Raw genomic sequence first — 24,409 nt, forward strand, 5'->3', positions numbered from 1 at the left:
TGGCAATTATTTTTTGAGATGAAAATATTGGGTCGCGAGTGAGACAACCGGATTCATTTTGGGTCCCGGGACAAAACCAGTTGAGAACCACTGTTTAAGGTCACTAACCCCCCCCCCCCCCCCCCCCCCCCCTCCCACTCTCTACCCACTCTCATCATTAACCATGAAGAGACCAGTCTGTTGTAGGTAGACACACATTGTAGCCATGAAAGCATTAAGATTTGCTGCCAGGACATACTGTAGGGATGGCTAGCTATCTCTTTTCTGAGAACAAGAGGCACAGGGTCAGTTTAATAAAGTCATGGGGTAATTTTGAATATGGGTCGACATGTGAGAGTGCACACACAAGCACACACACAGATGTATGAAGCATTAATATACGTTGCACATTTTTTTTCTTACTTTACAAGATGGCGGGATGCAGGAGCTGGCAAGGAAGTGCTCAAGCCTCAACATCCAGTTTGTGAGTGTTGCATATGATTTTACATATACTGGTTTTTCATATTTCATTTTCTGTATTTACGTCCTTGGTTATGGCCAAAATCAAACAAAATAAAAATCAAACAGAAACATAGTTTTTTTTTTGGGGGGGGGGGGGTGAAAAAGTATTGCACCTTGCAGATGGGCAATATTCTCAGTTTGTTTGTGTGTAACATCGATGTGACACCACCATCCGTTCTGCTGGTGAGCGGAAGTGAGGTTGCGGGTGCCGGGCTCAAATCCAGCCCCGTCCTGTCAGCTACATTCAATACCATAGAGCACTCAGCCATTACAAAAGACTTCCCCCAAGCTTTGGGCCATTCACATTTGGCTTCACTATTTATGGTTATGGAAATATCTGGGAGTGGCCAACTGCCAGCCAGCAATCCATTTCAGCATCTGATGATGATGCAAGACTTTACTAATGTTAGGTATCCTATCCACGATCCTCCTAGAACCAATTTAATAGGTAGCAAGCGCAAAGGCTTGAGGGTAAGTCTTCTGTAATCACTGCATATGCGCACGGGCCACAAGCACATATCGTTTTGCGCACTTCCACATGCGCCCGTGAATCATCACTCCTCCCAAGTTCATTTGAGTTTTGTGTTGTGTGAGGTATGAGAAGATTGTGTTTCATTTTTTTAACGTTTTTTTTTTGGGGGTTGCATTATTTTTCCTGTTTGTGTTTTTTTTTTTTTCAAAGTCGTCTTTCATTAAAAAAAAGGAAACAAAATATATATAAAAAGAAAATATTCCTGTTTTTGTTTGTTGTAAATTCCTCTTGATAAAAGGGACGGACAATCGGACAAATACACAGACAACAGAGAAGTCAACACAAACTATAGGTGATGTGAAAAATAAGTGACATTTCTGTCTACGTTACACTGCACGCATCGTCAAAAAGTGACTACGGCTGTTCTTTTTTTCCCGTTTTACACAGAGCAGTCTAAGCGTCATAAACAAACATCAACAAAAAATAACATTGAGATAAAATGTAGAGAGAAAGAAACTGCTTATTCTCCAAGCGTTGAACTTTTGTTCAGGAGTCTTTTTAAAGTCATCTTTTCCTCATTTCGCTTTTCTGGGTTCATAATCATATCCCCCTCCCCCAAAAAAAAATTCCTCAGAAGGTAAAGCAGCATTTCAACCCCTATTGTAACACACATACCCAATCGGCTCACGAGAATGAAGGACATCACTATTGCGATTACTTTTTTTCTGTTATTGATTCTTTTTCAAAGAAGCTTGGAATTTAATCCATTGAGTGCCGATTCTGTTTCTCTTGCCGATCGTCTCCATTTGAAAGTTGGTGGCTCTCCTTATGGAAAGCTGAAGGGGGTATTTGTGGAAATGAGGGGGGGGATTAAATGTTACAATGCGGAAGTGAAGGGGGAGACCATCTGATATACTGCCATCTCCCCCTTCTCCAAGTTCACAAACGGTGCTTCGACAACGGGCGACGATCCCCCTCTAACCCATGCCAGATGAAGGAAGTCTCTCTGTCCCGCTCCCTTCGCTCTCTCCTACTCTCTCGTTCACTCGCTCCCACTGCTCCTTCGCTGTTCACATTCATTCGGCGATGCCACCCTAAGTGAGCTGCTATGGCCATCCTTGTCTCACAAGGGAGAGGCCTAGATTCCGTTTGGTGTCCAGGGACGTCTCCTGCCCAGTGGGTGACGGTTGGAGGAAGGCTGTTGATTTAATACTGACAATGTGACTGGGTTGGTTGGGAGCCCCGTCCCAGTGGGCTTCCATTAGAGTAGGCCAGGACTCCCAGAGGAAGGTTCATGACTGACAGATGAGTTGGGGCTAGGTTGTGCAGTTGCTGATGAGGGTGGGGAGAGGGGTTTGGACCACTGCAGTAGTGCAAAACCCAGACCAGCGTTGCTTGGGCCAGGGCCGGGGGTGGGGAGACTAGTGGAGTGGGAGGGTGGGGCACTGTGGAAGGGGATTCTGGCTGCTCCACCAGAGCGGTCTGAGGTCTGCTTACAGTGGATTTCTTGGTTGACTCCTCCTCCAGCGGTTGAGGTTGAGTTTGGACTCCTCCTCCAGCGGTTGAGGTTGAGTTTGGACTCCTCCTACGGCGGTTGAGGTCGAGGCAGCGACGCTTGGCCATCTGCTATGAGTACCCGCCATCCCGATCCCGCCCGTCGCTCCGCGTCTTCAGGCGTTCATCCACATGCTCCCGGGGAGCTGAAACCCATCCGTCCATTCATCCCTCCCTCCGCCTCGTTCACTCGTTCAAAAACTACTGCTTGGCATTCAATAAAAATATGTTGTATTTGAACTTTTTTCCCCTCAAAAACAGTGGTAAACACAGCCAGTGGCCTGGCCTGGCCACCTTGGGGTTCTACGCTTCCTCACGGTGTATCGCTCCTCTTCCAGGGTGACAGCTGGACTGTCCATTGTACTCCGTCACGTGATTGATTTGCTTCAGTTTCAACAGAAGAAAAAAAAGAGAGTGATTCCAAATTGAGAAACTTGGTCCCACATAACAAAAAAGAGAAAAGCTGAACATAATGGTTACCATCCTCCCCTCCCCCGAAAAAGAGATAAGTGACCGTAGGGAAAGGCAGGCCCTCCTGTCTTCAGTGGTATTTCCTTTTGTCTGAGTGATAACACTGACATTGTGTATCCTGTGTTTGTATGATTTGTCTTAATGTATGTGTGCCTACGAGGTCACACGTGCCTATGTGTGTTTGTTGAGTATCCTTAAAAGTGTGTGTGTGGGAGGAGGCTGGGGGCAGCTGCCCTGTGTCCAGAGGTGAGGTAGAGCCTGGTGGCGCCCCAGCCTTGAGGGTGTGCCCACTTTGAGGTAAATGGCAGCCGTCATTGGCCTTGCCCTTTCTCAGTGACCCCTACAGTAACGACCGACTGAGTATGGAAGCCTGAAGGGGCCATACTGAGCTGAGTCACACAGGCGCGGATTCAGACTTACTTACCCTGCAGGTCAGGGCTACAGCACAGCAGTATATACAGTAAATAAGGCTTTGAGTTTCTGAGGGTAGGGGTGTGTGTGTGTGTGTGTGTTTCAGGATGCTGTTCAGTCTCCAGGCACTGAATCTGCTTGCCAGCTATTAAATCTATATTTTCCCTCTCCCCCCCCCTCTCCTCTGAGAACTCCTGCCAGTGGCGCTTCTCCTTCTTTCTCTCTTTTGTTCACTGTTATGACCTTCCTTGGAGAGAAAAGGGCTCAATTGTCATTCATGAGAGGGTCTACTGTTGGCACCAGAAGCACAGGCAATGACAAGGCAGGTCTGCCCAGTGTGTGTGTGGGTTTGAGAGAGTGCCAGTCACAGGCGCTTGCCTAATGACAGAACCAAAGGTAGATACGGAGCCGTGGTCTGTAGTTTTACACATTTACACATTTCAGACAACTGGAGTAGCCTTATAATACAGCACCTGACTTGGTTAAAAACATGCTCACGGTCCAGTCTGAAAATGGCTCAGTTGTGTTCAGCCGTGATTGTAGGTACTAGTAGCTTTACTCTACGGTAGGAGTTATATGGCACACTCAGTAACTCTGTGTGTGTCCGGGTGTGTTGTCAGTGACGTATCTCCTGAATCATTGTCTTACACTAATTCGGGGAGTATAATTAACTGACCGGTTTTAAAAGATGGTTGCCATAAATTCAAACAGGTGCAAACCTGCAAAGAACACCATCTAGTGGCAATGTGTGACAACTGAGGTGCCTCCAATAGGGCTCTGAGAGGGGAGCCAGAGTGTGTGTGTCTGTGTGTGTTGGCCTTGGCAAAGGGCTGCAACTCCCACTGGATAAAACACCGTGCTCAGACAGGGAGGGCCGCCAAACTGATTCCCAAAAACAGGTATGAAGAGGTGGTAGGTCAAAAAAAATGATATCCTGTTTGTTTGACTCCTGCTGCTGGTTGCGTTGTTTGTTGTTTACCACGTAAATGTCGGAAAAACACAAGTCCTGCCAAAATCCTTCCCAGCTTCAGAAAAACATCCCTTCCTTTCCCAAGATGCCTCAAGTCGCTCCACTACTTCCTCCGGGGGTGCCACTCACACTTCCTGGTCCTCGAAGACCTCTAGGAAGAGAGGGGGGAAAAGTTCCGTCGGACACTCCACCTTCATGTGGAGGAAGCGGCTGGCGTGGCACGCCCCGATCATGCGCAGGTCCGTCACCTTCATCAGCAGCTTGGGCCAGAAGTGGGGAATGTTGTGCTTGCGGTAGTTGATGTAGTGTTCAAACGCCAGCAGGTAGGTCTCCTGGCATTTCTCGATCTTGTCAATGTTCGTCAGGCCCGAGCGGTCTGTGGCCGGGGGCAACGGGAGGGAGGGAAAAAAAGTGTCAGTAAACGGAGAGGGTAAAATTCCACCTAGCCTATCAGAGAGAAAGATGTAGGCCAAGTTGTTTTCAGCTAATAGTACAGCAGATTTTATTTATACTTACTTATAGTTCCTTCAGATCCACACAAAGTGCCTAGGTAGTAGTGGCTAGGGGGTGGATTTGGAACTCGGCCTGAATCCTCTGACCTGAATGACCTCAGTTGACCTCTTGCCATTGACCCTTGACCCCGTCCTCACCTGAGCTCATGAGCAGCACGGCCTGCAGCAGCGCCACCTCCGTGTCATCCAGGTTGAACTGTGCCAGGCTCTTGCCCAGGTCGAAGATGGCATCCGACACCACGCCCAGGCCGCCGTTCTTCAACTGCTCCCGCTTGACTGCCATCTCGCCGCTAAGGGTCAGCGTCTCACTCTCTGGGTCGTAGCGCACGGCGGCGCGCAGCGACATGATCTCCATACAGCAGCCTTTCAATAGGATGATCTGGTCCTCACAAGGCAGCTGGACAGAGGAGAGGAGAGAGGGAGGAGGGAAAAGACGTGAGAGTAACAGCAGAGTTTATTGGTCGGTCACAGTAATAGACTGAATTGTACACCAATATAAATACCTAGATTTTCATCAAATAGTAAGATAGCACAGAGGTGTGTGTGTGTCTGTTTGGTTTTACTACTTTTACTAAAAAGGCTATTTTATGCTTAGGGGTGAGGCTAAGATTAAAATTAGGGTTAGAATTAAGGTTATGGTAAAGGGTTAGGTTTAGGAGTTAGGTTTGAAGTCAGAAGTCCCCACAAGAATAGTAAACAAACAACAATTTCACCAACTGGGGACATTTTGTTGGTCCCCAAAAGGTCAAATGCTATTTCTAAAGGGGTTTAGGGTTAAGGTTAGAATTAGTGTTAGGGTTAGAATTAGGTTTATGGTTAGGAGCTAGGGTTAGTTTTAGGGTTAGGTTTGGGGGTAAGGTTAGGTTTTGGGGTTAAGGTTAGAGTTAAGGAAAATAGGATTTTGAATGGGAATTAATTGTATGTCCCCACAAGGTTAGCCGCGCAAGACTGTGTTTGTGTGTGTGGGGAGTGTGCATTGATAGCGAATAGGATGGGTAAGATCTGGCAGCAGCCTGTTCATGTCATGTTCAGTTCAGAGAGAGAAAGGAGGAGAAAGGGAGGGCAAGAGAGACGGTTAAGGAATGTAAACAACATTAACTTGAAGGCCCTTTTCCATTCTTCGATTGGAATTTCAAAGGACATTTACATAAGTCGACATTCTTTCCAGCTGCAGTGGTGTAGGCTTCGTGTGTAGTGTATGTAAAATAATGTTATATCAGCAGCAGTCTACGTTTACCCATTCAGCCATTTTGTTTGCCCTGTGACCTTGTTCCTCAGGGTGTCGTCAGAGAAAATGTACATCATGCACATTATACATATTTCAACATGCACTTTCTACATGCATAAACGTAGTGTAGTCAAGGTGCCAATATTCCCTCAAAGTTCCTATTGCATGTCATTGTGGTGTGTATATTCCTTAGATGTGCTGTGATTCATACAGTGTGCTGAGGGGGCTTACATTCCACGCCCACACACACACACACAGGGCTTTACCTCCGAGAACATGGGCAGTTTTTTGGCAAAGTCGACGACGCGGGTGATGGCAGGGGTGATAATCTTGGTAAACTCACTGAAGGCCTCCAGGTCCACCTTGTCTCCGTCCGACGTGGGGGCCACCGGAGACTGACCTATGTCCTCCGGCTAGGGGACAGGACAGGGGACACAGGGACACAAGTCAAGAAACTTGAGTTAAGTCCTTTGTTATGCCATGAGAGTGTGTTCATTTGGTTGCTAGTAAGATGCCATGAATTAAGCACATCCAACAAAAGTGTGAAATTAGATATAGCAGACATTACGACTGAATAGTTTAAAAAATATATATAATAATAAATAAATAAAAATGGTTGACATAATTGAGGAAGATGAGTAAACTAGTAAACAACTTCTTAGAGCGCTAAAGAAAATCCACTTAGAGATACAAAGCTCATGGTCATATGCAGAACATGTGGTTGGTTTACATGCACCACTAGCAGATGGGATTCTATGAGGCTCTCTAAAAGACACATCTGGCTTAAACTCTTAACCTTAGTCCATCCCATTTCATTGTGAGTTGAGAAAAGGCTGAAATGTAAAATAACATAAGGCTTTGTCTTATTTTATATAATTAAGGACGCACAATCTATACAAAGCTTATGGATGGCGTGACTGTCAGGATTATGCGGCCGAGAGTCAGGTAATTACCTAAAATTGGAATAATACAATAATGCTTTGATTACAGTATATACATTTTCCTCAGCCTAACTAAAGCTGAGTTTCAGTGGTTCAAGGACAGCTGTGTTTATGTTTCAGAATTGAGAAATAGTTATATCTTGACAGAACAGAAAAACAAACTAATTTCAACTGAAAACATGCCACATTCTACAGCTCTGTAGTGAACTAACTCAAACCAACTGCAAAATGAACCTGTCTAGGTTTCAAAGGTTGACAAAGTCATTCTGGGGTTAAAGACGGTAAACCAAAGTATGCTAACCCTGTCTAAGCCGCTTGTTAAAATAGGTCAAAGATCATGCATTTACTGTCTTTTAAACCACTCTATTAGCAAACTGAGGTTTGAAGCTAGGTTGGGTGACCAGACTGGCATTACAGGGGGGGAACTGGTACACAAAAGTAAGGGTCAACAATCCATTGTAACCAATGCCCTCAAACAACCTCATCATCACTCAAGCAATTCAATTTGCAGAGGGGCTCTTTCCATCTTGACCTTCAATCAAATAGGTTAGACATAATATAATGGGTCCTCTGCAGGACACAGGGCTGGAGTTGGAGTGGGCTGGAGCTTTTTGATTTGGCCGGTGATTTTGATTCCAAGTGGCTGGGCGGTAAATGTAGTCTATGGCTTGTTAGCTACTGTTAAATGTAACTTATTTACTAGCATACATTCTTGTCCAGAGCAACTTACAGCAAGTGCTAACAAAATGCATTACATACTGTAGAAAATGTATATTAAAGGGAAAATTCACCACTAGACACTATCTGGGGTGTTTTTCCAGTCTCCCTACATAATTATGAGTGATAAGAGGGAAAATTCACCACTAGACACTATCTGGGGTGTTTTTCCAGTCTCCCTACATAATTATGAGTGATAAGAGGGTGGTTCAGACATAATTATGCATTATAGCTGTATTATTTTTTTCGTGCCAGGAGACGTCATTGGTTGATTGAGCCTGTTCATTAAATTACTTCACCAATCAGTGCGTATACAGCAGGCAAGCTAGTTGTTTACGTGCTTGATGGACAGACAAGTGGGTTTGAGGAGGCTTGAAGCACCGGGCATTTGTTATGACATGCATTATATGGATTAGGTCCACAGAATTATACCTAGGAGGAGCGGCTTCTATGGAGAAACGTTGAATGTCCTTTGAGCTAGCTATTTATTAACAAGCTTGAGCTAGCAAGCTTTTGTGTGCAGAGTGGCACCAGAATTAAAAACGCGTCTTACCTTTCTGTAGTTAATCAATCCAACGTGAAAACTAGGCCTATGATATCCTTAACTAGCATTGAAAAAGTTAATTAGTTCTTCTCAAGCTAATTAAAAATATATATATTCTGAATAAAGCTTCAACGTGACATCAGTAACCTATGGTTCGGGGGGCAGGTAGTTTAAACACGCACAGGCAAAGATTTTCAGCTTGCAGGCAGACAATGGAATACGTTTCTGGTTGACAAGAGTGGGGGCTTTGCATAGGTGCTTTGTTGCGTTTTGTTCTGTTCTGAGTAGAAAAAAAATGCCTGGAACATAAAATAACGTTATTAACCAGTGCCCATGCTTCTAAAATAACGGTACTGTTCGTGGACAGTATTGGTCACTTTCATTCCAGGATCCATGTTTGTTCTTTTTGAAAACGTATTAGATGGTTTTCTGATATGTTCTCTGAACCGGTTCCAACCCCGACAGACAGCCCTATTTATGTTAGCCGGAATACATTGAAGACAGCGATAAAAAATAATTGCGAGACCAGCAAGCAGCAGCGGCGGCCTAAACCAGATGAATCAGGAGGGCAAATGACAGTAATTTTGCTGCTGCTAGCTAGCTAGCTATATAACCTATATTTTTACACGAGGCGGTGTTGTTCAGTACAGTACAATTTGGTGATTGATTCGGACATAACGGGGCTTGCTAGTACCACTACAAGCCAAGCTATCAACGTTTAGCTATACCTAACATGTACTGTAGTCTAACGTTATAGCTAGCCTCAGTGCCGCTCATTAGGAACAAAACTGGAGAAATGTTTGGATGATGTTGGAGAGTAAAGGAATGACTGGCCTTATGACTCTAGTCTTAGAGTAACTATACCGCTGTGTTGTAGCCAGCCAGCTAGCGTGTCTGTTGGATATCTCTGTTGTCTGTTGGATACACCTTGCTGCTACAGTAAGAATACAGATGGTACAGTGATTGTCCATGAATGTCTACGTGTTTTTCGTTTTTCTCTCACAGACAATACCACTTGGATTTAAAGAAGTTGACTCAAGAAAGAGTTATTACACTTTTTTATCCAAAGTGTAATTAATAACTTCACCATGCTCAAAGGGATATTCAATGTCTGTTTTTTTACACATTACCATAGGTGCCCTTTTTTGCGAGGCATTGGAAAACCAGTTTTTTTTGTTGGTTGGTTGAATCTGTGTTTGAAATTCACTGCTCGACTGAGGGACTTACAGATAATTGTATGTGTGGCGTACAGAGATGAGGTATTAATTCAACAATTGTTAAACACAATTACTGCAAACAGTGAGTCCATGCAACTTAATATGTGAATGGTTAAAGTTGCAAACCTGTAACTTTTTGGGCGACCCGACCAAATTCAATTAGAAATGTGAGTTATAGATCTGTCATTCTCATTGAAAGAAAATCTAAGATGCTTCCCGTTCTTGGTTTTGTACATCAGCTTCAAAACAGATATTTCAATGGTTTAGTTAGATGGTACAATGATTCTCTACACTACACTTGCTTGTTTTGTCGCAAACTGAAATTGGTCTTAGAATTTTAGCATCCAGGAAATGGCAGAGCGATTTCTGCATAGTGCATCTTATTTAGGCTTGCCATAACGTGTTTGAATTCTTATTGACTTAAGACATTTCAGCTTTTTAGACATTTGTAAAAAATCTTGAAAAACATAATTCCACAATGAGATAGTGTGTAAGGTGAGTGACAAAAAAATATATAAATGTAATACATTTTCAATTCAGGCTGTAACAACAAAATGTGGAAAGTCAAGGGTGTAAATACTTTGAAGCCACTGTATGCAAGTATTCCCATTAGTATATATTTTTCTACTGTATATACAGTATGTCATACATTGCCATAACTTCCTGCATGTAAACTCACCTCGGTCTCCAGAGCAAATAAACGTTGTCTTGAAAACAAATGTTTTATTTTAACATGTTTACTTGCCAACAAATTCAAGTTTAAATGATACACCAACAACCATCATTTGTTTTAGCAGTAAGATTGAAGCTAGTTTACCAAAGTACATTTCATGAATATCACAATTTGAAGTCGGCACTATTGGTTTCTAATGCAGCTGGAATCATTTAGTCACTTGTCAGTACACTTGTATAAAATATATATATAAAAAAAATGTATAAAACACCATTATATACATATGTTCAACAGCTAGCAATAACTATACCACAATGCAGTTGAGCATACTAGGCATTCTATATTATACTACAGCATCAGTCTAACTGAATATGGATGATTCGTTGGTTGAATGTTCCTGGCAGGTTCCAGAATGTTTGTGTGCTGAACGTCTTCTTGTGTTGGGTAATGGCAGCTGGTTTAGCAGGCTTTGGCGCTGTGGTGATGTTCTTCACCACCCACTGCTTCGACCTCTTTGCAGATGATTTCTATGTCTCCTTGAAAAGACATGAAGACTGTTCATGAGAATGTGTAACCATACAATAAACCATGTTAATCTATAAACAAAAAAAGGGTACAGTAGACTGGTATGTGTTTTTTTTTTTACACTTAAAGTCAATAATTGGGCATTGAGATGGGCTGTTAGCAAATATTTGAAAAGTTTGAGGGGGGTTTGACTTGTAGACAGTCTAGTCATTTATTGTTGTGCATGTGCACCAACAGTTGAGTAGACAAGCACTGCCAACAATAGTGTGAATAGGCTAGAAGAGTATACTAACAGCCCCTCTCCCCCTTGCCCATGACTCTTAGTTCCATTATATATAAAAGTAATTGGACGAAGGTGTCTTCTGTAAGGGGGAGTTTTAAGAGCCTCGACGCTCCGTCTGAACATTAACATGCATCGCTTGCAGTACGGTTTTGGAAGCATAAGGACATTATCTTTCATATCAGCGAGAAATCATGTTAAAAAACAATAGGTTAAATTGATTCACACCTTTATAGGGTTAGGTCTACCTGTGCTAATTAGCTATCAGCGTCTTCGAACGGCTGTATGTAAATGGAAGACAGACACCACAAACGTGTTGTCACTGAAAAATAATGTTGGCTGCAGCTGTTTTAAAACAGGTTATGTGTATTTTGCATTTGTGATATGAAAGTATAGGGATATATGTTTCTAGAACCGTACCACAATTGAGAATCGATTCACGTATAGATGGAGTATTTGGCTGTCTTAGCTTCCAGAGCCAATTCGCCCTTTTAACAGAACATGTAAGGTCCTTGGACTAAAGAGTAACGCTAGCCTCCTTTAGTCCAATATTGGGCTACTCTCCCCCATGCCAAATAATTGATTGCAAGGGTGTGAAACATTTGAGGAGCACTTGTCTTGTAGACAGTTTAGTGTATTGGTGATTTTGTTTTCTCAAGATGATATTGTGCTTTCATAAATACCCTTGGCTGTCGTGGCTTGGTTCAAAGTCAGATGATGTTGGCCTTGAGCTTATTCCAGGCTTAAAGTTGTCATCCAATGGGTCTAAAGGCTCTGTACTACTAAAGCTGGTGTCATGGTCATGGTCAGCAAGATGAATCATCAGCAGCAGGATTAGTCTCTATGGCACACAGTAGTCAGTGATTAGCCAACATTTTACTACTTTGTCCCCATCAATACACGCTCAAACAGATCATGCATACTAACCTTCACACACACAATACCCACCCCCAACAGACACCAGCCAGTCAACCATACCCTCCTTACTAATACCTCCTTTTCTCAAAATGTAGACTTCAAGCCTTGCATGAACAATCAACACATCTTCCATAATACAGAGAACTACAGTAGAGGTTGTAGCCTACTTGTAAACACACCAACTATGACAAGACACGGACCATGTTTATGCCTAGCTCCAGTAGATGCATTTGCTCATCATGGAGTCATGGAAAGATTTGGTAAATTTTCGTATGGTATTTTAGGTGACTTACACTAGTTTCTGGTGCTGAGCTTGATGTTGATGCCACTGCAGATGTTGTTGGAATCGGACTCTAAATTGAACACAACGTTAGTCTCTGCGGTAGTTAGTTAGCTAGCTAACGTAACCTAAAGAAGCTAACGCTAACTTGCAAAGTTACAAATCACATCACCAGATAGCAGCTGGCTAATTACATATGATATGCTTTGGAATGTCTAGCCAGCGTATTGTGAAAGCCAGTTATCAAAATGTTGGTTTAGATAAACACATGTAGTTTGCTAGCTAGTTAGTTAGCTAGGTAATATTAGCAACGTTACCTCGACTTTACTTTTTTTTCTGCAGCGTTGATGTTGGCTGATTGGATCCCTTCCTCTTCGAAGTGAAGTAGGAAATTGATGGAATAGCATCACTTTTCAACAGTCGACGACATGGAAAAAATCATCAGTTGAGACTTCAGTTCCGTTTTGAAACACTCTGGCTGAAAGTGCTGGTTACAAATACAGGCATTTGTATATTTCTCACATCAACTGGATACACCTCCACAGAGCGGTGGACATACGTCCTGAAATCTGGATATTATCGTTTGCTTTACAACCACGAAATGTAGCTGGCCCGTTTCTACCGGTGAGATGCAGAAACGCTCGTATTTGCGTGTAGTGAGGATTTTTCAAATATTTTTTTTTATGACACATAGGATAAGTTAACATATTAATGGACATATATAGTGAAATAGAGCATAGGACTTTTTAAGCCTCATGTACATATTTTTCTGCTTATAATTTCTGACATTTGGAAGGCTATTTGTTAGCCAACTTGTCTATAATTAGAAATGTGCAGCTTTTCTTCTGTCATTACTTAATGCTTGTCTAGAACTCTAAATAAGCCCTTGCTCGCTAGAATGTCATAAATCAACAATCTAGTTGAGATTGGTTAAATTTGAGGACATTTAGGGACCAGGGAGATTTCCAAATGACATCAGTTTAAAGGAAATGAAAAGCTGTGAAAACGATCAAACAACTGATAGTATTTCATTTAGTCTTGAATGTCAACTTTTATTCTCTCAAGATGCGGAAAGAAATAAATCAAATTTCTCAACTCCTGTTCCCATTTGTATGCCATTTGATAAATGCAAAGAGACGTAAGTGATTTACAAAACATCAAAATGTATGCATACACTGCTGTCCGCTCGAGTCTCAGTCACACCACATTTTGGAGTGTATTCCACAAGTTCAAGTCTATTTGCTCATTTTTCATGCGACTGACATGCGGTAATGACAAATAGAATCTTTGTTTTAATTATTGTGATATGTCCACATGTTTTACCAGTACGGCATACCCCTACTATTTATTTACTGGTACTCCATACCAGACCTGTTTCTATTAAAGTGTTAGAGGTGAAGTACTATATTCATCTGTTAGGTTAATCATATGACTTCAGGCTAGACATGTGTTATCTTGGTAGTAGGTGTGGTTCAGGAATGCTCTCAGCATTCTTCTAATGCCTGGCATTTGAGTCCCATTAAATTAGCACTGCTGTGCCCAGAGCCACATGTGATTTGTATCGCTGTGCATTTCTGATGGGCCGTGTTGTAGGCTATTTTGGGAGTATAAGTTGATAGGACATTTCTGTTATGGTGTGACGTCATTGCGTCATCACTTTTGCTGAGCTTTAAAACACACACACACACACACACACACACACACACACCGACCACAGCGCCAGAGAGAGACACATTATGTCACTGCTGTGGCCAACACGCAAGCACATATACATTTCACACACATACTTCTCACTCTCTCTGTCTCTCCTTCTGTCACTCACTCCCTCTCTCCACATTGAACCATTAGTACTTAGTTCTCCACAGTAAAACCATTGCTACACCCTTGTAACATGCTATCCCAAACCTACAGTGTCTATAAGGTCCCTAGTCTAGAAACTCTAGGTTTATGGATGAGACATGTTTTAAATGTTATATGTGTTCAGGTATTTATAGAAGAGCGTTATTTTATATATTGGCTGGTAAACCTGCAGCTTGCTCAAATCCAATGTTTAGTTTTGGGTTGGCAGTGCTTGGACACACCTCGTAATGGTTAGGGCTATTTAAACAAGCAAATTGACTGTGGCTTTGCGGGTTAATTGTCTGTGGTATGGGTGATTCTCTCAATCTAGAGCCTTTATGGGAGAATTGGGGCCTTACACTGGTGTGTATGTGTGGGTGCATGCACATGTGGGTGTATGAGGGGGACATTGTATCGTAAGTGTGTGTGAAAAATAGCACATAGAAACATAATATATCTTTAAGTGTGTGTACATGTGTGTGAAGAGGTAGCTTTATCAGTGTTTGTGTGTTTACACCAAACGTCCCATTTCCTCCCCCTCACACCCCGCCACTTCCTGAACACGGTTGCCTAGCAACACCGACGACGACACCTGCCATACACAGTGAGCCTCTGGGACCCCCGCCCTTTTCCTCCCAGGTAGATCACCCGTTCCTGGGGCACGTTGCTAATAAAACCCCCTGCTTATTTCCAGGGCTTAGTGTCAGCCATGCTGTGAGTGAAGAAGCCAGCTGATAACCCAGCACCCGCTAGGCCTAATCCCTGGCTAACACTTCCTGCCGCTGTGCGCCCAGAGCCACCTGGCCCATGGAAAACATATGGAGATCAGCAGTCCTACCAGTACTGCCACAGGGTATCCTGACAGGAATAGCCCGGACAACATGGGAACATACTGTAGTAGTAACTGATCGGCAGTCGAGATGATAAATGGCACTCAACGTAAATGCTAACGGCGCTATTTAGCGTAAAGCCCAATTTATCACAAAGGAGTCTAAAACAGCCAGCCAGTCAACAAAACAGAGAACCAAACAAATACTTATGTAACCAGCCATTTAGCCAGCCAGTCAACCAGAAGCTGGCAAAATTATCAGCCCTATTGGGGTGAGGCAAATGGTGCTCATCCTCTTACCAGGAACTTGCGTTTCTGTTTCCAGTGGGAGCCCTGTGCGTTGGTGTGGCGGTGGGCCTCGGTCAGCATGCGGATCAGCTCCCACTCTGAGCCGGTGGGCTCTGGCCGGTTCTGCAGGGTCTTCACCATCTCCTCCTTCTTCCTCTTCTCCCGGTTCTCCTCGATCAGACGCCGCTTGGCCACCCGCTTGGAGTCGTCCAGGACAACTGAGAGAGAGAAAAAGAGGGAAAGGAAAAAACGAGGGAGAAATAAAATGATTTCAGTTACATCAAGGAGTCACGAGTCCAAGCAACCACATGACTTGTAAAATGTGTGTAATTGTGTAATGTGTGAGTGTGAGTGTGTGAGAGACACTCACGATCCATGGCCATGCCCACTGCGATGCACTTCTTGAAGCGGCACAGCTGGCACTGGTTGCGGGTGATCTTGTCGATGATGCAGCAGCCATCGTACTTACAGGAGTAGGCGGGGTGGAGGTTCTTCTGAATCGTCCGCCGAAAGAAACCCTGGGAGAGCGAGAGGGAAGAGATGAAGAGAGGGGGGGGGGGCGAGGGAGAGAGAGGGTGGAGACAAAACGGAGAGACAGAAAGGGAAGAAGGAAGAAAGATAGAGGGAAGGAAGGAGAGAGAAAGAAAGCGTTCAGCATAACACTGTTCAGTGCCACCTGTCATACAAGGAAATAAAGTGATGAAGAGAGCATCTTTGAATTCTCAACTTTCTCAGCTTGATAAAACACACCTAAAAATACAATATTTCTTGTTATTTGCTTGAGCTGTTATGGATCCAGGCGGTGTGTGTATATGTGTGTGTGTGTGTGTGTGTGTGTGTGTGTGTGTGCGTGTGTGTGTAAGGGGGAGGATTTGACAGGGACGGTGGGAGTTCACACAAGGCAAAAAGACAATGATGCAGGAGCGAGAGAGACAGACCGACATCCTGGAATATACAAGGCCTGAGGTCATCTGCCTTTGGCCTAAAGAGCAGGAACCCAAGACTTCATCAAATAATTTGGAAATACAGACATTGTCATCCTACAAGAAACATGGTATAGAGATGGACCCACTGGTTGCCATCAAGGTTACAGAGAGCTGGTAGTCCCATCCACAAAACTACTAGGTGTGAAACAGGGAAGAGACTCAGGGGATATGCTAATTTGGTATAGAGCAGACCTAACCCGCTCTATTAAATTAGTCAAATCAGGAACATTTTACATTTGGCTAGAAATGAATAAGGAAATTATCTCAACAGAGAAAAATGTCCTCGTGTGCTACCCGGCAGGTAGCCTAGTGGTTAGAGCGTTGGGCCAAAACAACCAACAAAAACGGGTTACAACTCCTGCAGCTCTAGCATGCTGGGTCTGTACAGTCAATGGTAGGCTTCAAGGGGACTCTTATGGTAGGTACACCTACAGCTCATTCCTTGGCAGTAGTACTGTAGATTACTTTATCACTGACCTTATCCCAGTCTCTCAGAGCGTTCACAGTCAGCCCACTGACACCCCTTTCAGATCACAGCAAAATCACAGTCTACTTGAACGGAGCAATACTCAATCATGAGGCATCAAAGCCAAAGGAACTGCATGAATCAAATCAAATTTTATTTGTCACATTTTAGCGAAATGCTTGTGCTTCTAGTTCCCACCATGCAGTAATATCTAACAAGTAATATAACAATTTCACAACAATTACCTCATACACACAAGTGTAAAGGAATGAATAAGAATATGTACATAAAAATATATATGGATGAGCGATGGCCAAACGGCATAGGCAAGATGCAGTATAGAGTACAGTATATACATATGAGCTGAGTAGTGTAGGGTATGTAAACATTATATAAAGTGGCATAGTTTAAAGTGACTAGTGATACATTTATTACATCCAATTTTTTATTTTTAAAGTGGCTAGAGATTGAGTCACTATGTTGGCAGCAGCCACTCCATGTTAGTGATGGCTGTTTAACAGTCTGATGTCCTTGAGATAGAAGCTGTTTTTCCAGTCTCTCGGTCCCAGCTTTGATGCATCTCTACTGACCTCGCCTTCTGAATGATAGCGGGGTGAACAGGTAGTGGCGAACAGGTAGTGGCTCGGGTGGTTGTTGTTCTTCATGATCTTTTTGGCCTTCCTGTTACATCGGGTGGTGTAGGTGTCATGGAGGGCAGGTAGTTTGCCCCTGGTGATGCGTTGTGCAGACCTCACTACCCTCTGGAGAGCCTTACGGTTGTGGGCGGAGCAGTTGCCATACCAGGCGGTGATACAGCTCGACAGGATGCTCTCGATTGTGCATCTGTAAAAGTTTTTGAGTGTTTTTGGTGACAAGCCGATTTTCTTCAGCCTCCTGAGGTTGAAGAGGTGCTTCTGCGCCTTCTTCACCACGCTGTCTGTGTAGGTGGACCATTTCAGTTTCTCCGTGATGTGTACGCCAAGGAACTTAAAACTTTCCACCTTCTCCACTACTGTCCTGTTGATGTGGATAGGGTGGTGCTCCCGCTGCTGTTTCCTGAAATCCACGATCATCTCCTTTGTTTTGTTGACGTTGAGTGTGAGGTTATTTTCCTGACACCACACTCCGAGGGCCTTCACCTCCTCCCCGTAAGCAGTCTCGTAGTTGTTGGTAATCAAGCCTACCACTGTAGTGTCGTCTGCAAAGTTGATGATTGAGTTGGAAGCGTGCATGGCCACGCATTCGTGGGTGAACAGGGAGTAGATGTTGTTTCCTACCCTCACCACCTGGGGGCAGCCCGTCAGGAAGTCCAGGACCCAGTTGTACAGGGCGGGGTCGAGAGCCTGATGATGAGTTTGGAGGGTACTATGGTGTTAAATGCTGAGCTGTAGTCGATGAACAGCATTCTTACATAAGTATTCCTCTTGTCCAGATGGGATAGGGCAGTGTGCAGTGTGATTGCGTCGTCTGTGGACCTATTGGGGTGGTAAGCAAATTGGAGTGGGTCTAGGGTGTCAGGTAGGGTGGAGGTGATGTGATCCTTGACTAGTCTCTCAAAGCACTTCATGATGACAGAGGTGAGTGCTACGGGGCGATAGTCATTTAGTTCAGTTACCTTAGCTTTCTTGGGAACTGGAACAATGGTGGCCCTCTTGAAGCATGTGGGAACAGCAGACTGGGATAAGGATTGATTGAATATGTCCGTAAACATACCAGCCAGCTGGTCTGCGCATACTCTGAGAACGCGGCTAGGGATGCCGTCTGGGCCGGCAGCCCTGCGAGGGTTAACACGTTTAAATGCTTTACTCACGTTGGCTGCGGTGAAGGAGAGCTCGCAGGTTTTGGTAGCGGGCCGTGTTGTTGGCACTGTATTGTCCTCAAAGCGAGCAAAGAAGTTGTTTAGTTTGTCTGTGAGCAGGACCTTCGTGATCCACGACGGGGTTGGATTTCTTTTTGTAGTACGTGATTGACTGTAGACCCTGCCACATACCTCTCATGTCTGAGCTGTTGATTTGCGACTCTACTTTGTCTCTATACTGACGCTTATTAGCTTGTTTGATTGCCTTGCGGAGGGAATAGCTACACTGTTTGTATTCGGTATTTGGTTTCCGGTTGCCTTGCCCTGATTAAAAGCAGTGGTTCGCGCTTTCAGTTTTGCACGAATGCTGCCATCAATCCACGGTTTCTGGTTGGGGAAGGTTTTAATAGTTGCTGTGGGTACAACATCACCGATGCACTTGCTAATAAACTCGCTCACCGAATCAGCGTATTCATCAATGTTAGTGTCCGACGCTATGCGGACCCTATCCCAGTCCACGTGATCTAAGCAATCTTGAAGTGTGGAATCAGATTGGTCGCACCAGCGTAGAACAGACCTGACCACGGGCGTTTCCTGTTTTAGTTTTGGTCTATAGGCTTGGCGCAACAAAATGGAGTCTATTTTCCGAAAGGAGGGCGGGGCAGGGCTTTGTATGTGTCGCGGAAGTTAGAGTAACAATGGTCCAGGATTTTCTCCGCCCGGGTCGCGCATTCGATATGCTGATTAAATTTAGGGAGTCATGTTTTCAGATTAGCCTTGTTAAAATCCCCAGCTACAATGAATGCAGCCTCAGGATATGTGGTTTCCAGTTTACATAGAGCCCAATGAAGTTCATTCAGGGCCATCGATGTGTCTGCTTGGGGGGGATATATACGGCTGTGATTATAATCGAAGAGAATTCTCTTCGGTCGACATTTGACTGTAAGGAATTCTAGGTCAGGTGAGCAAAAGGACTTGAGTTCCTGTATGTTGTTATGATCACAGCGTGTCTCGTCAATCGTAGGGCATACCACCCCGCCCTTCTTCTTACCAGAGAGATGTTTGTTTCTGTCGGCGCGATGCGTGAAGAAACCAGGTGGCTGTACCGACTCCGATAGCGTGTCTCGAGTGAGCCACGTTTCCGTGAAACAAAGAACGTTACAGTCTCTGATGTCTCTCTGGAAGGCAACCCTTGCTCGGATTTCGTCTACCTTGTTGTCAAGAGACTGGATGTGAGCGGTGAGCGATGTGCCCGTCTATGGAGCCTGAACAGAAGACCGCTTCTTCTGCCCCTCCTGCAGCGCCGTTGAAACTGAGCTGCACTTCCTAACCTCTTGCCAAATGTATTACCATATTAGAGACACATATTTCCCCTGTTGCCACAAGAAAAGGGCAACCAGTGAAGAAAAAACAATTGTAAATAAATACAGCCCATATTTATGTTGATTTATTTACCCTTCTGTACTTTAGCTACTTGCACATTGTTACAACACTGTATATATATCCATACTATGATATTTGAAATGTCTCTATTCCTTTGGACTTTTGTGAGTGTAATGTTAACTGTTAATTTTTTATTTAACTTTTGTTTATTACCTATTTCACTTGCTTTGGCAATGTAAACATATGTTTCCTATGCCAATAAAGCCCTTTGAATTGAATTGAAAGTTGAGAGAGACAGATAGAGAAGGATCTGAAGTTGTAAAGCAGGGGGAGGGTGTCAGGCTGTCACTTGGACTACAGTGAGGCAAACAGATGACAGAACTGACATAGAGATGACATACTGTCAATATTGTGGAAGCTGTCACACTGCGTATGTGTGTATCTGTCACACACCCACTTGCTCACTAAAGCACTTACTTAAATTTGCCTGTCAAAGGGAGTTAGCGAGTGAGTGAGGTAGAGAGTGAGTAAGGTAGCGAGTGAGTGACGTATCGTGTGAGTGAGTTGGTGAGTGAATGGGGTCGCATGTGAGTGAGGTACAGCGTAAGTGAGTTAGCGAGTGAGTGAGGTGGCGCGTGAATGAGGTAGCGAGTGAGAGAGTGAGGTACAGCGTATGTAAGTTAGCGGGTGAGTGAGGGCGCGAGTGAGTGAGGTGGCGCGTGAGTGAGGTAGCGAGTGAGAGAGTGAGGTAGCGAGTGAGAGAGATAGCGAGTGAGGTAGAGCGTGAGTGAGGTAGCGAGTGAGAGATAGCGAGTGAGGTAGAGCGCGAGTGAGGTAGAGCGCGAGTGAGGTAGAGCGCGAGTGAGGTAGAGCGTGAGTGAGGTAGAGCGCGAGTGTGTGCACAGTACAAAAGTATCCTTACTTGCCCGAATTCAATGCAAATGAAGGTGAATACCCTTGTTAATTTGTGGTTAATGTTGTGATGAACTCTTCCCACACCTGAGCTTTGTATTTAGTGTCTCCTGACCTTGTCCCAACTTTCCCCACAAATGACCCAGTGCTTGAAGTAAAAAGAAAAGGTGCAGGCTCCATCCAAAAGTGGTGGCCTATAGGGAGCGCATGCCCTGTGTATCTCACCTTGCAGCCCTCACAGGTGATGCAGCGGTAATGGTAGCCAGTGGCCTTGTCTCCACACACCACACACGGTTCATCCTTTTCCAGATAGCTGGGGATGTACCCTGCAACACACAGAGAGAGGTGGAGAAGGAGAGAGTATGACGTCAGGTCCTGAAGTTCAATCTATTGCCACGTAGTACTGATGCTGTAAACATCAGAGGTCTCAAGATATGTGTAATAGATATCTCCCAATATATAAACCAGGTTTGCGTCAATTCCATTTCAATTCCAGATAGTTCAGGAAGTACACTGAAATTACAATTCCACTTCTTTTCAATTAGGAAAATGTGGAATTGGAATTTGGTTAACTTTCTGAAATGACTGGCTTTGAAATGGAATTGACCCCAAGCCTGGTCCAAACAGATACAATAGAAGACAGTCAAATAAAAAAAGTCATGATCTTATCCTAAGACCTCGGCCTACGGACCCCATCACATGAGAGTCAGGAAACAAACCACTAGAGCAGATGAGTGTGTGACAATGTGTGTGTGTGTGTGTGTGTGTGTGTGTGTGTGTGTGTAAATGTGTGTGTGTGCGCGTGTAAATGTGTGTGTGCGTTAATGCGTCTGTTCGCCTGAGAGAGAGGTTATTCTGTACTGTCTGTCTTTTCCTGGCCTGTAATGGAGGTGTAATGGAGGTGTAGGTCTGTAAATATATCTCCTCATATGAGGAATTGTACTTGGGCAGAGACTCCAACAAGTACCCTTCACTGTGAGAGCCACTCCAAAGCAATAAAGTCTGCCTCGCTGCTGAGTAGAAACCCCCCCCCCAAAAAAAACATTCACTACCCAGCCTCTATCTCCTTCCTCTCTCTTTCTCCTTCCTCTCTCTTTCTCCTCCCTTATTCAGCCCAGCGCTCTTCTAGTCTTCACCTCAGGGAAAAAGTTATTTTTCCATACAGAACATTGAGATTTAGTGAGGGAGCGCATAGACACGCATTTAATAAAATCTATAATTGTGAGACTGGGGGAGAAGGTTTACGTGTTACACAAACACATACACTGCCAATGGAAGATCCTTGGACGCAGTTTAGGGAGCCAAGAAGTGCTGTCTGTCTGTGCGGGTTCCTCTCTCTGCATTACTGCATGTTGGAGGAGTGTGTGTGTGTGTGTGTGTGTGGGACGAAAGTAACACTTTTTCCCCCTGAGATCGATAGAGCTAGAGAGAACCTATTTTATGACAAACAACTTATATATGTGTGTGTGTGTGTGTGGGACGAAAGTAACACTTTTTCCCCCTGAGATCGATAGAGCTAGAGAGAACCTATTTTATGACAAACAACGTATATATGTCCTCTGCCATTAACAACTGTCATTCATTTCTAGGGTCAGTGAGTTGAAATGAAATAGACTGAGAACAGAACTACCGCAACGTTACTTTTGTACCTGCCGGCGGGGCGGGAGTAACACAGCCTTGGGATGGAAGTAACAGCTGGCGAGGAGTGCACACTATCTGTCTTATCTCCATGTTTCTGCCTTGTAATGCTCGTCACTTTCAACAAATATACCATCGGACCTAATTTCATGTTTTTGTCGATTTGAATAACTAATGCTATAGGTTAGAACATCGCAATGTTACGCAAACCACAATATTTAGCCTTACAATATTAACATCGGACTAAACTGGATGACATAATAACTAAATTAACCATACTTTACTGTACATGCATAGCCCTACCAATCAGGCACGCTCCAGCTGTCCTTGTCATGCGCTCTCCTCGTGTCTCGATAGAATGGATGTCTTTATTCTCTTCACAAACGGCAAACTCATCATGCTCGTCACATTTCCATAGCTTGACAGAAGGTAATTGGCCCCCAGAATCATAAAGATACATGTTTCTAACCACTAACCCGTCGATAAAAGCTTGTGTGAGAAGATGATCCATCAAGTCAATTGATTAAGGCATAATTCTAATGTCATATATAATTCCATAATTTTTTACATAACATTCATATTGATATTATACTAACATTATAAAAACAAGATGAAGTAGGAGAGACAATGGCGCGTGCCTAAACGTTTATTTTATTTTATTCCAGGTCATCAGTTTACATTGTTTTATTTTTGTCTCATAAAAAACATGAGCTGGCGCACACCCAGAAAAACGATTGTGTGTGGAGGTGCTGACTAACTGCGAATAAACTATAAAGGCACACACTCCATATATAAACTTCCAGCAATTTACTGGGTTAATCCCCAACGTTTGGGCATCACTGTGCCTTCTTCAGGGTAATGTCATGAATACTTGAACCAGGTTATGTAGACAAACACTGCAATTAGTGCCACCAATGACCATAGTGAGGGGTTTTGTCTCACCCATCTCTCCTATAACTTCTCACAGGCTAACTCCCAAGACCAACTATTTTATTTTACCTTTGTTTAACTAGGCAAGTCAGTTAAGAACCAATTCTTATTTACAATGACAGCCTAGGAATAGTGGGTTAACTGCCTTGTTCCGGGGCAGAACGACAGATTTTTACCAGATTGTTACCTCAGTTCGGGATTCGATCTACCAACCTTTTGGTTACTGGCTCAACGCTCTAACCACTAGGCTACCTGCCGCCCCAACTAGCATGATACTTGAAACCTATGCTGTCATTTAGTCACTAGATGGGTTAAGAAAAAATAAGTTTGGAGCCTAAAAACAACTAGACACAACTGTACAACCAAAAAACACTTCCGGGTCAGTTATTTTTACTTACATCGCTCAAAACCACTTTTTGTTGATAACATGATTGGATTGGGCAGGCGGGGGGGGGGGGGGGGGGGGGGGGGGGGGGGGGGGGGGGTCATCCTCCACATTAGGACTGTGCTGACTTCACTAAGTCATTCTAGCGTCTGTGTTATCTGAGAAAATGGGTGTGTTACTTTCGCCCCGTGTTACTTTAGTCCCGGCTCTCCCTAGAGAAAGTAAAAAGGTGTTTATATGTGTGTGTGTGTCCGGACCCCACTTGAGTACAGTCTTACAAGTGTCAGTCTGGCTCTCTCAGAGGCAGAGGAGTGGACACTGGACAGGGACAAGGCAGTACAGGACAGGGTAGGGATGCCCAGTCTCACAAGCCAGTCTGTGGGGGTTTTGATAGGAACCAGAGCCAAAATCAATAGTGCTGCTGAAGCCCACACCCTCTGCTATTGCTCCAATAGCTCAATTGAAGTACAGTCCCATCTGTTGAAATGTTCCGACCCAAAAGGATGTATGTAACTGACCTGTATTCTCTGACCCAGTCTGTCCGTATCCCTTCATTTCTGTTTAGAAAAGAAAAGTGACATTTAAATCTATTTTCAATGAATGCAAAATGGAAGAGTCAATGCTCTCTTCATAGAAAAACACTCCACTTTATTTCATCTAATTGTATCTAAATAAAGTCTTTCAAAATCAAATTCAGGCAAAATGACATACTGAATTTACTGACATACTGTTTTGGGGACA

General features: G+C 43.9%; 1 protein-coding gene and 1 long non-coding RNA gene across 4 annotated transcripts in view; both read right to left on the reverse strand.

Annotated features, from left to right (window-relative positions):
- Positions 1-1,239: 1,239 nt before the first annotated feature.
- LOC110491482 (thyroid hormone receptor alpha-like) overlaps positions 1,240-24,409 on the reverse strand; it is a 154,965-nt gene continuing 131,795 nt past the window's right edge. For all 3 annotated transcript variants that reach the window (XM_021564965.2, XM_021564964.2, XM_036946367.1), the window contains 7 exons: positions 24,187-24,225; positions 20,941-21,041; positions 15,541-15,688; positions 15,183-15,388; positions 6,386-6,532; positions 5,030-5,288; positions 1,240-4,755 (listed from right to left, as the gene is read on the reverse strand). In XM_021564965.2, the coding sequence (XP_021420640.1) occupies positions 4,505-4,755; positions 5,030-5,288; positions 6,386-6,532; positions 15,183-15,388; positions 15,541-15,688; positions 20,941-21,041; positions 24,187-24,225 (1,151 nt within the window). In that variant the 3' untranslated portion in view covers positions 1,240-4,504. The remainder of the gene's footprint in view (positions 4,756-5,029; positions 5,289-6,385; positions 6,533-15,182; positions 15,389-15,540; positions 15,689-20,940; positions 21,042-24,186; positions 24,226-24,409) is intronic.
- Positions 10,247-15,156, reverse strand: LOC110491487. Its single transcript, XR_002468842.2, has 4 exons — positions 12,532-15,156; positions 12,228-12,287; positions 11,700-11,857; positions 10,247-10,747 (listed from the first exon to the last, which is right to left on the reverse strand). It is a non-coding gene; the product is annotated as an uncharacterized LOC110491487 (long non-coding RNA).

This window comes from Oncorhynchus mykiss, chromosome 16, assembly GCF_013265735.2.
Source record: "Oncorhynchus mykiss isolate Arlee chromosome 16, USDA_OmykA_1.1, whole genome shotgun sequence".
NCBI lineage: Eukaryota > Metazoa > Chordata > Actinopteri > Salmoniformes > Salmonidae > Oncorhynchus > Oncorhynchus mykiss.